Source organism: Elephas maximus, chromosome 12 (assembly GCF_024166365.1).
Source record: "Elephas maximus indicus isolate mEleMax1 chromosome 12, mEleMax1 primary haplotype, whole genome shotgun sequence".
Taxonomy (NCBI): Eukaryota; Metazoa; Chordata; class Mammalia; order Proboscidea; family Elephantidae; genus Elephas; species Elephas maximus.
In genome coordinates this window covers 90,000,470-90,013,746 of record NC_064830.1, presented here as the reverse complement: position 1 = coordinate 90,013,746, position 13,277 = coordinate 90,000,470, and the positions used below count along the sequence as shown (strand labels likewise).

The following is a 13,277-nucleotide window of genomic DNA, read 5'->3' as shown; positions in this document are numbered from 1 at the left end:
TGCGTTTTTCCCACCCTTGCTTCCGCCGGGCCGCACCACGGATACTTCCGCGGCGGCCCGATGCCGTCCCCCGCGATGGCCCGTGCCTCCGCGAGCGTGCCTTCCGCCGCCAGCCCCGCGCCTGAGGCCACCGCAGCCCGCCTTTCTGTCTCCGATCCAACCTGGTCCAGCTGCTACAGTCCCCCCGAAGCCCTGGCCACCAGGCGGGGCCCGAAAGCGGACAAGACCGCGAGTCCCCGTGAAGGCGCAACCACTGACAGGGTCGCGAGCTCCCGCGAAAGCGCAACAGCTTTTAAACCCGCGGTCGTCACTGTGGCCATGGTCCCAACTCCAGCTCCGGTACCAACCCCGGTCAACACCGGCCCCAGCGCGAGTTCCAGTACAGCCTCCGTGAAGGATCCATCCGAGGCCCAGACAGCGCACTGAACCGACGCGCCGCGCCCCGGCTCACGGCTGCCGAGGACATGGTCAAGGGCCAGCACAAACTGCAATGAAGGTGGTCACTCCCCTGAGGTGTCCTTGTCTATCAATTCGCGGGGGCGTTAGGTCCAGTGCCGCCTCTAGCCTGCACAGCCGGGCAACAGGGCGCCTTCTATCAAGGAATACCTTCTCGCCATGTGCCAATGAGGGACTACATTTCCCAGGATGCAGTTGAGGCCTCCCAGCACCTCTCAACAAGGAGACATGCCAACGGCCAATGACTGCCGGGGGCGTAGCAAGCAGCCTCGAAGAAGCCGACCGGGACGCCAAACAAGCCGGCCTAAAACCCTTTCCCTGAACTAATGGGTGCGCTGCCCCTCTCATACAGGCGCGGTCGGGGGTACGAGGTCTCCGATGGCCTTTAAGCCTAAGCGCAACCAGGATTTTGTAGTGGCCGGAAGCGGGGTCTCATATCCCGAAGCAGGGGCAGTGGCTGAAAGGGGGCACCACGTCAGGGCAGGAGGCCTGGCTACGCCGACTGTAGGCCAAGGGTTGGACATTTATTTATAACAATTACCAGCCTATACAACACATCTCTGTAGTGTAAGAGCTGTAGGTCCAAACAGGCCCTGGCATCTATCAGCAGCTCCACCTCACAGGCCCTTCTGGGTGCTGCCTTCCCAGCCCATGGAGTTTACGTGGGCGGGCAGCACAGGAAGCATCATGGGTACAGGTTCAATCACAGGGTGGCTGGGTGAAGCTCTTCTGCCTGGAATGACTGGAAGTTGGCCCAATGGCTGGTCTGTCCCTTCCCCTCCGGGGAAGTTCTGCCTCCACTGCAGATAAGGCCACCAGGATGAAAGCAGGGTCAGAGCTGGGGACCCAGTGGAGCTTCAGGGTACATGAGGTGGGGTAAGGGGGCTTGGGAGAGAAGTGGAAATTGGGGAGGGGCCTGTTTAGCTACAAATTGATGCTCTTGGTTGGCTGAACACCTCAAGATTGGCATGGGGGTGACTGCAGCAATCCCCGAGTATGGTGACACCCAAGGTGGTGCCCCTTGCTCTAGCTCTTGTGGTAAGAGCTAAAGAGGCACAAGAAGCACCACAGGAGGGAAGCCCTGCCCAAGCCTGGGGGGTGGTGGGTGAAGAAATTTCAGGACTCAGTCTCACAAAAAGGGGCTAGGGGCCTAGCTCACTCCTCACTTGTGGGTGTGCAGCCAGGTGGTGAGCCTCTAGTGAGAGGTCACAGCCTGGGGAATTTCCTCCTTAAAACTAGGATGGGCCTGTAGAAACGGAGGAAGGTTAGGGCAGCCTCCCGGAAGCTCAGTTCAGAGCTCAGGACCCTCAGGCCTCTCATGGCCGACTTTCCTGAAAGGCAGGTGCCACCTAGGCTGCCCCTTTGATCTTCGGGAAAACACAGAGCTAAGCTTAGCTGATCCCACTAGCATGCACTGGCGCCCCCAAACCAACCAGGTAGGCAGGAACCAGGCCCATAGGGTCTGGAATGCAGGGTAGGGGCCAGTAGACCTGGGATGGGGAGGGGCTGGGGGCACAGCCCCCAGGGCTCGTGGGTGCTCCAAAGTCCCCTGAGTTATGGGTTCAGCTGATGTAGACACGGTGGAAGTCGTGGGCACCAAAGGCTGCGTTGCACTTGGGGCACTTCCTCTGGCGTGCCTCATAGCGGCCCCGCACGCACTCGAAGCAGAAAACGTGGAAGCACTTGGTAAGCACTGCATCCTTCTTGCGGGTGTTACAGCAGGGACAGGTCAACCGCGCCTGGGCCGGGCAAAGGCATGAGCTTGGGAACAACCCTGATGGTGCCCAGACCCTAAGGTGGTCCAGGCTGAGCCCGCCACACATTAGACTGCATCTAACCCTCCCCATAACCCTGAGAGGTGGGGGTGGGCAGTGGGGTGAGCACTGTACAAATGAGGAAACTAAGCCTCAGAGGCCAGGGTCTCAAAACTAGAAAGTGGCAGGGTCTAGATCCCAACCAGGGCAGAGCTAGCTGTCATGTGTGCCCTCTCAAAGCCAAGGGCACATGGGCCTTGCCTAGCTCTTCTACCTCTCTGTCCTTCTCTGGCGAAACTCCAATCCTGTTGACCTCTTCATCTGCACCTGCTAAGCCACATCCAGGCATGACAGTACCACTAGAAATCTGCTGTCTCCACTGTCAGCTAGACGCCCAGTGCTGCCCAGAGATCCTGCTGTGGGTCCCTGGACTCACTCCTCTCCTGTCCCCAAATCTCCTATCTGCCAACAGGAGCTCTCGCCTCTCAACTGTGGACAGGAATTCTACACTCGGCATTCCCCAACATACCTCCTCTACCCTGCTTGAAATCCCACCCCAGGCCGCCACCTCAGCAACCTCCCCAGCATCACTTCTGCCCTCTCGCTCAGGACCCTACTACCTACTAGCGTTTAACAGCCTCCAAAATCTTTCTCGTCTTGAGAAACCCTTTCCTTCCACTCCACGGCTGCCTCTGCCCCTTTAAGACCAAAGTACTTCAAAGGGTTGTCTATCAATCTTACCCCCTTCTCCTCACTCCAGTCAGTAAGAAGGCAGAAACAATCTGACCTCTACCCCAAAACCACTCCTGCCAAGACTGCCAAAGCCAAGGGGGCATCTCCCATTGCTCAGTTCCTTTACCTCCTTGGCAGCTGACTCAGCTTTACACCCTTCCCTTTAAACTCTTACCCTCTCCACTCCCTCTATATCACTCTCCTTCTTCCCAATCTACAGCCTCCTCTTCCTCTGCCCATCACTTAAGTTTTGAGGCTGCTACAGCTCCCATCTTCTTCTCAACACATCCTTAAACATCATCTACCAAAACCTGCTCCTCGCCATCTTCCTAATCCCAGTAAATGGCACTGTCATCCACCCAGCCACTCAAACCAGCCACCCAGGAGTCTTCCTTAACACCTCCTCCCCCTTCCTCACTCCATGCACCTGATCCATCCCCAAGTCTAGGCAGTTTTACCTGCTAAACAGCTCCTGAACCCATCTACTTGTCTCTAACACCAGTATCATTTTTGCCTCAACAACTGCAATAGCTAACAAATTTCGCTGCCTCTAGTCTTAACTCCTCCAACCCAAATCCAACAGCAAACCTGACCATGTCAGTCTCTTGTTTAAAACCCTGATGGCTCCACGCTGCCTAGAGAATAAGGCAGGCATCTCAGCCTGGCTTACCACACTCCTCAGGGTCTGACCCTGCCCAGCCTTTCCAGGCTTCTTCCTTACGACAAAACCTACATTCTCTCCTTCAACGATGATGTCCAGCTCTCTGTTCTCTCCACTTGGGCCCTCACATCTGCCTTTCCCTTTGCCTGGAACCCTCTTACCTCATTCCTCACAGCCAACCCTGACTCATCCTTCAGGTTAGCTTCTGGTGACACTCCTTCCAGGAAGCCTGCTGACACCCCAGGGCTGGTTTAAGGGCTTCTCCTGAGTTCCCACAGCCTTTCTCTGCCTCTGCCAGTATATCACTCATCACTTGAATGGAAGAATTATGTGGTTGCCACCACCATCTAAAAACACACTTACCTAGCACTGTACCTGGCACTAGTAGGTGTACAATCAACGCCTCATCGGTTGTCATTAACTCCACAACCAATGTTCTGCCCCAAAACTTTCTACTATCCTACTTTATCTCTATTGTTGTGTGTCACAGGGTCCACTTCAACTCATACCCACCCTACAGCACAGAGTAGAACTGCCCCGTAGGGTTTCCTAGGCTGTAATCTTTACTAGAGCAGGTTGCCAGGTTTTTGTTCCCACAGAGCTGCTCGTGGCTTTGAACCACTGACCATTATGCTACCAGGGCTCCTTCACCTTATCTCTAGGGTTCCCAAATTACCACTAGAGTTCTCACCAACCCCTCATCTCAGATTCCTGGGTTGATGGGACACAGCTCAGCCCCACAGCCCCACCTTGTACTCCTTGATCTCCTCCTGGAGGATTTCATCAGCATCTGCATAAACCTCCACCTTCCTCTGCTTCTCCAACTTGCGCCGCAGCCGTGAGATGTCCTCCTGGGTAGGAGAGAGGCTAAGTTGAGCGCAAAGGCCCTCACCCTGAACTGCCTGATCCCAGACCACCTCCATGAGCCCTCCATCCCACACACACCTGAGCCCTCTTGAGGTTGAAGCTCTCTTTCTCACGAGCAGCCCGGCTCTCCGCCAAGCAGGGCTGGATCTCTCGTAGCCGTGTCTGCACGTGCTCCAGCTGCACCTTTAGGTCCTCAGCCAGCTGGGCTGCTTCCACAGCCTGAGACAGGTGGGACAGGGAGGAGGGGAACTATTTGCCTGTGCCTGGAGAGTCAAGCCATAGTCCACCTATGTCTGCACAAAACTTTCCAGGGGTTCTTGCTCTTGGGGTCAAATCAGATTCAGTATCTGCACCAGAGCTGGTCTTGCCTCCTGACCCCTCAGCCCTTACCTCCTTAGACTTTCCCTCTCATGCCTGATATTTTCAGTTCCTCACCTGATGCTCTTGTTTTTGAGCCTTCACAGAGCTCTTCTTTTTGTTTCCCTCAACTACCCCAATATACAGACTTCTCCCCTGCAGGTCCCTCAGATCTCAGGTCAAATATCACCTCCTGAGAGAGACTTCCCTATTTTTCTTTCACAGCACCCTACTTCCCTTCTCAAGACTTACTGTGATCTGTAATAGCATTTTATCTGTGGAATTACTGGCTTGATATCTGTCTCTCAAGACTGGAAGTTCCACAAAGGCAGGGCCCCTCTTGTTCCCACTGCCTCCCCAGCACTCGGCACAGGACTTGGTACACAGCAGAAATGTGAAAATACTGCTTGAATGGATTGACTGGATGCGAAAAAAGCCCAGCAGGGGAAACACTATGAAAATCAATGTTAATCTTAAGCCTTCACCATGAGCTAGGCGTTTCTTCTATTTACTTCCTTTAACGCAGCTGCGTGACAGAGACCACCACCCCCATTTTACAGCTAACCAATGCAGTGGTTAGAATGTGAGTCCTGGAACCAAAAACGGTGGGTTCCTCTCTTTCTTGAGCAAGTCAACTATCTCCCTGGTCTTCAGTTTCCTCACTATTTATAAAGTGAAGATAATAATATGAAAACTACCTCTGCACGATTATTTTGAGATTGAAATGTGACCAAGCACGGGGCCTGGCACAGAGTATGTGTTAGACACACGTGAGCTGTTAACCAGCTCAGAGCTCCACCCTCAGGCCATTCCCTTCCGAGGTGTTCTGAATGGAATCAGAAAAGTGGGGACATGAGCCAGCATCCTAGGTGGCTGGTCCCCTGGGGCCCAGCCTCACCTTCCTTTTATTGAGCTCCAGGGCCTGACTACGTAGTGTCAGCTCCTTCTCCACACCCCCCAGGCTGCCCTGCAAGGCCCGCTCCTTTTCCTCTAGCTTCTGCACGGTCAGCAGCTGGGCATCCACCTGAGGACACAGGTAAGGGCTCAGTGTTAAGGAGCTCCTGCCTCTCCAGCTCCACCCCACAAGCCCAGGGCAGCCTTACCTGGGACTTGAGGCCAAGAACCTGCTCACCCAGCTCATCCTTCTCCTCCCGCAGGAGCTTGTGAATCTGGTTGGCCTTGATCCGCTCAGACATCAGCTTAAAGTTGGCATCGTCCTTTTCCCGTAGCTGCTGTAGCAGCCGCCCGTTCTGCTCCTGCATGTCTTCAAAAGCCTGACCTGTCACATCCATCTCTGACAGCAGCGCCTCCTCTTCCTGCAGCAAGTAGACAGGGACAAGATGGAGTGTGGTGGAGAGAATGGCCATGGGGAACCACAGGAATACATGGCTGAGCCAAGAACTAGAGGCCATCCAGGTGCCACAATGCTAAACGTGCCCAACAGAGGGCGTTAGGGGAATCCCAGGGTTCAGAAGCAAGTGGACCACAAAGGGAGCCACACCTGCTTTGTGGCACCCAACTTGCGCTGCAGGTGCTCTATCTGCTCCTCTGCCTGCCGAATGCGCCGCAGGGCATCCTCATCCGCAATCTTCTTGCTCTCCCTCCGATCCCTCTCCTCTAATTCCCGGATGCGGCTCCGTAGCTCATCCACCTACAGCCACCAGGAAGATGGAGCACTCTTGTCACTGCATCTCGTTGACCTGGGGCTCTCATCTGTTCGGTATGCCCCAAAGCATTACAGGACCTCTGGAGCAGCCTTTCTGCACGCCCCAGGTCCTACCTGTCCTCACCTCTGCCTTGGCCTTGCGTTCTGCTGCCATGAGCTGCACCTTATCCCGCTGCTCCTTGGGTGCTGACTTGTACATATCCAGCAGCAGCTTCATCTCCTTCTGGCTCTCCTGGGCCTTCCTAGGGGGGGTACAAGAGGAAGGCTTAGTGAGAAGGGCTGGAGACTACTTGGCAGGGGTGAGAAAGACAGGAGACAAGAACAGGGCCTCACTTGAGCTCTGCTCGGAGACCCTTGAGGAGCTCTGACTCCTTCCTCTTGGCTTCTTCTACTTTGGCCTTCTCGCGTTCAACCCTTGAGAGAGCTGAGGCTGCAGATGGGGGTCCAAGGCCAGGCCCTTCCCGTTCTCGAAGCTCCCGCTTGGGCCTGCTCTCAAGTTCTCGGCCCCGTGAGGAGGGGCCCTGGGCCCCAGGGGTTAGGGCCTGGGCATCCTCCTCAGAGGAGACCAGTTCCTCCTTCCTCACTGATGAGGCAGTTATGGTGGCGCCAGGCACTGAAGTCATCTCTTTCCTGCTGTCAGGGGCACCACCAGGGCCTGGCCCACCCTCTTCTTTTCCTGGGGCTGGGGCACTGAGGCTGGAGTCCTCTGGATGGCCCAAGTTAGGGATGGAGTGGGTAGAGCCGCTGGCCTGGGCCCGAAGCTGAGAAGATAGACAGGAAACAGGGTGAGGTGAGACATGCACACTGGGGTCCAGGAAAGGGTTTTCCCAGGCAGCGCCCCTGCTCACCTTGCCAATCTCAGCCTGTACCTCCCGCAGCTTCCGCTTATAGCGCTGGGCGTCCCCCTTCAGCTGGTGGTTGTGGTTTTGGAGGCTGCTGATCAGGTGGCGCATCTCTCGGTTGATGGGCCCTGGGGGAGGGGCGTCAGGAAGTTAAACGGGTTGGGCTGGTCCCTGGGTCAGGGGTTCGCCCCCTCAGTGGGGAAGAGGCTGAGCCAGAGCCATCACTCCCACTGTGCAGCCGAGGAAAACTGAGACCTTCTATTACTATGAGCTCATCAAACTAATTCCTAAAAGGAACTTGACACTCCCTCTTCGTGTTATTTCTGCTAATGTAGATTTTTAAAAATACCTCCGGGTTTCCTTCAATGGGACAAATAAGTGTAAATACACACAAAAAAGTTAATCAACTTCCTTTAGGTTTTTAAACAAATACTACTTCAATTACTTTCCCAGGCCTTGCCACCCAAAACCTCAACCTTTCTCCCGATACTTTCTATCTTCTATTCCCTGCTTTATTTAGAAGTCCCTGGGTGGTGCGAATGGTTTGAGCACTCAACTACTTGCCAAACCCACCCATCTGGCAGTTCAAATCCACCCAGAGGCACCTCAGGAGACAGGCCTGGCAATCTGCTTCCAAAATGTCACAGCCTTTAAAACCCTATGGAGTGATTCTACTCTGCATACATGGGGTCGCCACAAGTGGGAACTGATTCAACCGCAACTAACAACTGCTTTGTTTTGCTTGATATATTTATCATTACCTAACACACGTGTTTTATCTTCTTCAGTGCCTGCCTTCTCCTACTAAAATACTACTCTTCAATGGCAAGAATTCTTTGTGTTTTGTTCACTGGCATAACCCCAAAGCTTAGGGCAGAGTCTCGCTCATAGATGATGTTCAATAAATCGTTATAAAAAGAATAACTACGTGAAAAAAGAACTATAAAGCCAGAGAGCCACAGACAGGGCTGGCAGCTTGTTATGGCTGCACCTGCTCCATCTGCCACCTCAGCTGACTGCCCCACGAGCCAGGGAGTGTGGTCTCTGATTTCCACAGGGAGCTGAGGCTCTAGGAGGGAAGAGGGCTTAACCTCTTGCACCTGGATAAGCAGGGCCAGCACTCCCAGGGCCCAGCACTCCCAGATAAGGCCCCACCTCCACGTTGTCCTCACCACATACCCGCCTGCTCGTTGGCTGCCAGGTTCTGTTCAAACTCGATGCGCAGCATCTCGTACTCCTTGCGTACCTGGGCCAGCGTGTCCTCCAGCTGGATAACCTCTGTGCGCAGCTTCTTCTGCAGCCCCAGCTCGTCGCTCTGCAGGTTGACCCACAAGGATCCACATGACCCCTTAGATACCCCTGGCAAGCCCTTCCCTCCTCAGCCCCACTTCAGGCCTCGATGACCTAGGAAGAATCTATTCCTAAGGGACTCCTAACAGGCACACAGTGCCTCGAGCCCTAAGGATCTGGCCCCTACCTCCCAGTCCCCTTGTCCCAGGGCCACACCTCCATGTGCTCGATGTGTCTCAGGTGGGAGTTCTTGGTGGCCAGCAGCAGCCCCCGGGCCTCATCCAGCTGGGTCTTCACTTGGAGAGACTCATTATAGAGCAGAGAAAACTGGGCCTGCAGCATACGATATTCCCCCGTCTCTCGCACCACCTCTTCTGGAAGACTCCGTAGGGCTACCTGAGGCGGATATGACCGAAAGTGATTAGCAAGCACAATTCAGGAATCAGCCCCACCTTGCAGGCCCAGGCTGTCCCAGCCCCAACCACAGCCCACCTTGAGACGCTCATTGGTCCGCACAGCTCCCTGTAGTTCAGTCTGTAGTTTCTCCAGTTCTGCCATGCGGCTGTTGGCCAATTCCTGGTTTTCCTCCAACTCCGCATTCAGCATCTCAAACTATAAAGTGGGAGGGGCCGTGGGATGCAGGCTGCAGGCCTCCCTCACATCCCCACCATACACGCCATCCAAGCTCCCCTGTGCAGTACAGATGGAATCTGAAGCCCCCAAGAATGAAGCAGACTAAGCAATGCCCTAAAGGCTCCCATGTAAGTGGGAGAAAATGTAGTACTGTATGGTCACTCAAGGGAACCACGCTCCTAATTGATGGCTGTCCTGGAAAAACTGAGGAACCAGCTGAAGTAAAAGGAAATTGCAAGTGACCCCGATAGCACCAAGAAAACACGCAACGACCAAGACGTGAGAGTAAGGGCAGGACAAGGAATGAGATATTGATGAAATGCACCCCCTCCCCCTCAGTGAGGTCCTTCCGCAGCCACCCAGCTAAGAATGCCAATCGACTCCAACACACTTCCACTTCTTCTCTCTTTCCTCTACTTTGTTTCCCTTTGTGGCGTAACTGATATTTTTATCGTCTGTTCCCACAACTAGAAACTAAGCTGTTTTGTTCTCCAGTACTCCTAGCACCCAGCATGGTGGCTGGCGCTTAGTGTTCAACAATTGTTTAGCGAGTAAATTAACACATGGCCTCAGGGATTTTGGCTGGACGTTTGTCCTTAACTCTGAAGGGAACATCAAGGGTGGGATTGAGAAAAGGTGATGGAAAGGGTTGGGAAGAATGACGGCCCCTCACCTTTTGCATGCTGAGTGTGATCTGGCCACCCTGGAAGCCTGAGGAGCTCCCAGACACGTAGTATCCAGAGTTGAGCTGTGAAGAGAAGAGAGGCAGACAGATGGATACAAAACTAGGGACCTAAGTACCCAGCCCTGGCTCCATCTGACCTAGCACCCCAGCTCCACCTGCTCCAAGGCTTCCGCCAGGTGCTTATTGAGCTTCTGCTCTCGCTTGCGCAACTTCTCTATGTCCCACTGCAGGTCCTCCACCGTTGTCTCCATCTCCAGCACCTTGGTCTCTGCCGAAGTCACTTTATCCTGGAGCTCGGAGTACTAGGAACAATGGAGGGAGCAGATGCTTGGACAAGGAACTTGGTTCCCTGAAGCTCCTCGGGTGCCCATCTAACACAAACCCTGCTCTGGTTCTAACCCACACCAAAAGCCCTTGACTCCACCTCCAATGAGATGCGGTGATGCTTCTCCTGCAGCTGGGTGGCCAAGTCCTGTAGTCGCCGGTTCTCACGGCCCAGCTCCCGAGTGCGTGCCTGAACCACCTCACTGGGGGGCTCATTGTCCCCTGGGAAGGCAGGGCATAGGTAAGAGTTAACTCCAGGGCAACAGAGCAAAGTTTTGCATTTTGGAGTCTGCTGTATGCCAAGTGTGATCCACCATCTTTTATTGCCAATTTCTCATGACAAAGCTAAGAGATTCTTATCCCCACCAGAAACGAGATAACCTGCTCAAAGAGAAGATCCATCTGCCCCAGATACCCAGGCTAGAGTGGCAGAATGAAGGCTGGCAGAAGCCTGTCAGCCTCTTAATCTTGAGTACTTGGTTCTATGCCTCGTGGATCACTAACTGCCAAAAAGGTTTGTGCAGTGCTCCAGAGAGGTCTCCAGCCAGAGGTGACCCCATCAATATCACAAACTCCTCCACCCATTTCTCCAGAGTTCAACTCCAAAAATCAAAGCTGGAGCCCCCCCTACACCCCAGTTCTTCCCCTAAGAACACAGCTGGTTTACTCCTGGGGAATTCTGGCTGCCTTTGGGCTCACAGCATTAGGGCAACTGGAGAGAGAGTGCCACAAAGGTATAGGTGGGGGTGGACAGCTCTGGGGTGGGGTACAGACAACTAACCTCGGCTGTATACTCGCTGACAGAGTTCTTCCACTTGGCGCTGCAATCGGTCTGAGGCCTCTACGACACGGGACACTGCGGCCTTGGAGAACTCCATACGGCCCTGCAGCTGCAGCTCCACCTCCTCATTGCTGCTGGCGCCCAGTGCCACCACAAAAGCCAAGGCTGGCTCACTAAGAGGGGGTCGCAGCTGCATTGGCAGAGGCTCTGAAAGGGATGGACAAACCCTCATGAGTATAACAGCAGCAGTTACGACCACCCTATACCAAGTCCCAGAATGAGTCTTTCGTACATCACAGCTCACTGAGTCAACACATCCACCACCTAGATACACTGTTATCCCTGTCTTGAAAGTGAAACAACTGAAGTTTTCAGGGAGCTAATTTCCTCAAGGCCCCAGAGTTCCCAAATCACTTTCTCAGGGAAGCCTCCTCTACTTTGCCCATCTAAATGAGAGCCACACAAACAAGCACGCACATGATTCTCTTTCAAAGATCCCTATGCTGTTCGACTATAGTTTAAGATCACCATCTACTTACGTTTTGACCTACTTAAAAGCAAATCTACCTCTCTGAACGTTAGCTCCTTTATTAGCAGGAATGATACTTTTTGCTTATCTTTGTGTCTTGCAAATCTACAGCAGTGCCAAAAACACAATCAACACTCAATACTTTAACTAAATCAGCGTCTAAACATGACTTGCAATATGAACCAAGTCAATCAGATTCCAAAGCCTATACTTTGCTACCCAAACCCGAACTCAATTGTGTTGGGGTGTGTGTGGGTGGATGGGTGGGGGGGCATGGATTAAGGGGTCTCATATCAAAACTCCCTCCTCTCCATAACCTTTCCGGACATTAATTAAGCTCCTCAGATCCTAGAGCTGTGGCCTACCCCTCGGCTCTGACGTCCCTGGCTCTGTCAGAGGGGTCCCATCATGTATCGGCCCCTCTTGGGTTCCAGGTGCCTCTGTCCCTGAAGACAGCTCCCCCTGGCTCTCATGACGACGAAGAAGGGCTTCCACAGTTTCATCCAGCTGAAGGGAGAAAGGACCAAAAATGTTATGGACTCCCAAGTGCTTCCCAGCGTAATACTCTTTCCTCGGAAAGGAGTCTGAGGATTGGTAGCTGGATAAAGGCGAGATCCAGGAAAAAAGAGGGGCAGCCACCTGGGCCCAATAGCGATTGACGATGAGGAGTGTGGCATCATCTGTGGCCTGCCGCTTCTCTAGCTTCTCAATTCTTTCTCGGAGTTCATCTTCACAAGCCTGCCGCTGCTCCAACCGCTCAGCTAGTTTCTTGTTCTTGAACTGCAGTACCTTCAGGTCCATCTCTTCCTACCAAGAGAAACAAAGAGGCCGAAGTGGGATCAGGCAGGGCCCAGACACCAAACAAAAAGTGAATCAAAGAAGGAACAGTATCTCCAAACTAACTGCTAACAGGATTTAAAGAGGCTCATACGCCCAGAGAGATAGCGGCTTGATCTGTGAGACTCACGTTCTGCTTCTATCTCTGCCGTTTCTAACTCTTAAGTCTTTGACAACTCATACGTCCTCTAGGGACCTTCCCTGTAAAAGGACGGCAGACGTCGTGTTCTCAGCTCCCTTCAACAGTGTTCTGTAAAGTAGATTTGCTAAGCCTGGGGGAACTGGAAGTAAGACTCTGGGCGGTCTGGGCAGAGAACGGAGATGGGAGCCTGGCTAACTATGAGGGCTAGGACCTACGAACCGTGGAAGAGATGCCCCCAAGGCGAATAGGCTCTATGAGAGTGGTCGTGGTCTTCTCCTCGCGGCTCAGCTTCTTCTCCGGGGGCCCTGAGCCCCCATCTCCGGCGGCGCGTTTGTTGCCGGGCCCAGACATGGCCGCGGCGGCAAGGAGCAGGACGGGGCCCCACCGACGGGCGTCAGGCAGGCGGAGGCGGCACTTACTTCACCTGCAGAAGACAGAGAGCAGAAATGTGGAAGCGGCCGGTGCCCAGAGTCCCGACCTCCCCCATCCCCATGCCCGCGCACACACCTCCTGGATCCTGCCCCCGCCGGCCCCGGGGCCCTCACCGGCAGCAGCCTCAGCCTAGCGCCGCCATCTTGGATTTCACCGGACGTCACCGGCCGCCTCAGCGCTCGGCGCATGCGCCGGAGGCAGGACCGGATGTGGCGAAAAGTATTTCCTGTATCTCTCGGTCTCACATGGTTCCGCCTTTTGCGTCCCGTTTGGTTTCTTCCTGAACGCC

General features: G+C 54.1%; 1 protein-coding gene across 4 annotated transcripts; it reads right to left on the bottom strand.

Moving 5' to 3' along the window:
• Positions 1–959: 959 nt before the first annotated feature.
• RNF40 (ring finger protein 40) lies at positions 960–13,165 on the bottom strand. 4 transcript variants are annotated; one of them, XM_049903830.1, is made up of 20 exons: positions 13,102–13,165; positions 12,776–12,974; positions 12,217–12,384; positions 11,943–12,084; positions 11,049–11,255; positions 10,368–10,489; positions 10,099–10,245; positions 9,932–10,006; positions 9,118–9,237; positions 8,842–9,021; positions 8,515–8,650; positions 7,342–7,463; positions 6,827–7,254; positions 6,618–6,735; positions 6,329–6,478; positions 5,931–6,143; positions 5,726–5,851; positions 4,549–4,689; positions 4,353–4,454; positions 960–2,195 (listed from the first exon to the last, which is right to left on the bottom strand). In XM_049903830.1, exons 2-20 carry the CDS (start codon positions 12,905–12,907, stop codon positions 2,019–2,021), a joined length of 3,006 nt encoding a protein of 1,001 aa, XP_049759787.1. In that variant the 5' UTR covers positions 12,908–12,974; positions 13,102–13,165; the 3' UTR covers positions 960–2,018. The 4 variants fall into 4 exon arrangements, with proteins under 4 accessions (XP_049759787.1, XP_049759784.1, XP_049759785.1 ...); XM_049903827.1 differs by having other exon boundaries at positions 12,776–12,980; positions 13,064–13,154; XM_049903828.1 differs by having other exon boundaries at positions 13,064–13,154.
• Positions 13,166–13,277: the final 112 nt, after the last annotated feature.

What these genes read in the sequence shown, in the direction of transcription:
- RNF40 (XM_049903830.1), bottom strand. Translation starts at nt 12,907, where the DNA reads ATGTCTGGGCCCGGCAACAAACGCGCCGCCGGAGATGGGGGCTCAGGG. An exon ending in TACAGGCTGAGATTGGCAAG is followed by an intron (nt 7,255 to 7,341) that starts GTGAGCAGGGGC and finishes CTATCTTCTCAG; the next exon opens with CTTCGGGCCCAGGCCAGCGG. An exon ending in GGTCTCCGAGCAGAGCTCAA is followed by an intron (nt 6,736 to 6,826) that starts GTGAGGCCCTGT and finishes TACCCCCCCTAG; the next exon opens with GAAGGCCCAGGAGAGCCAGA.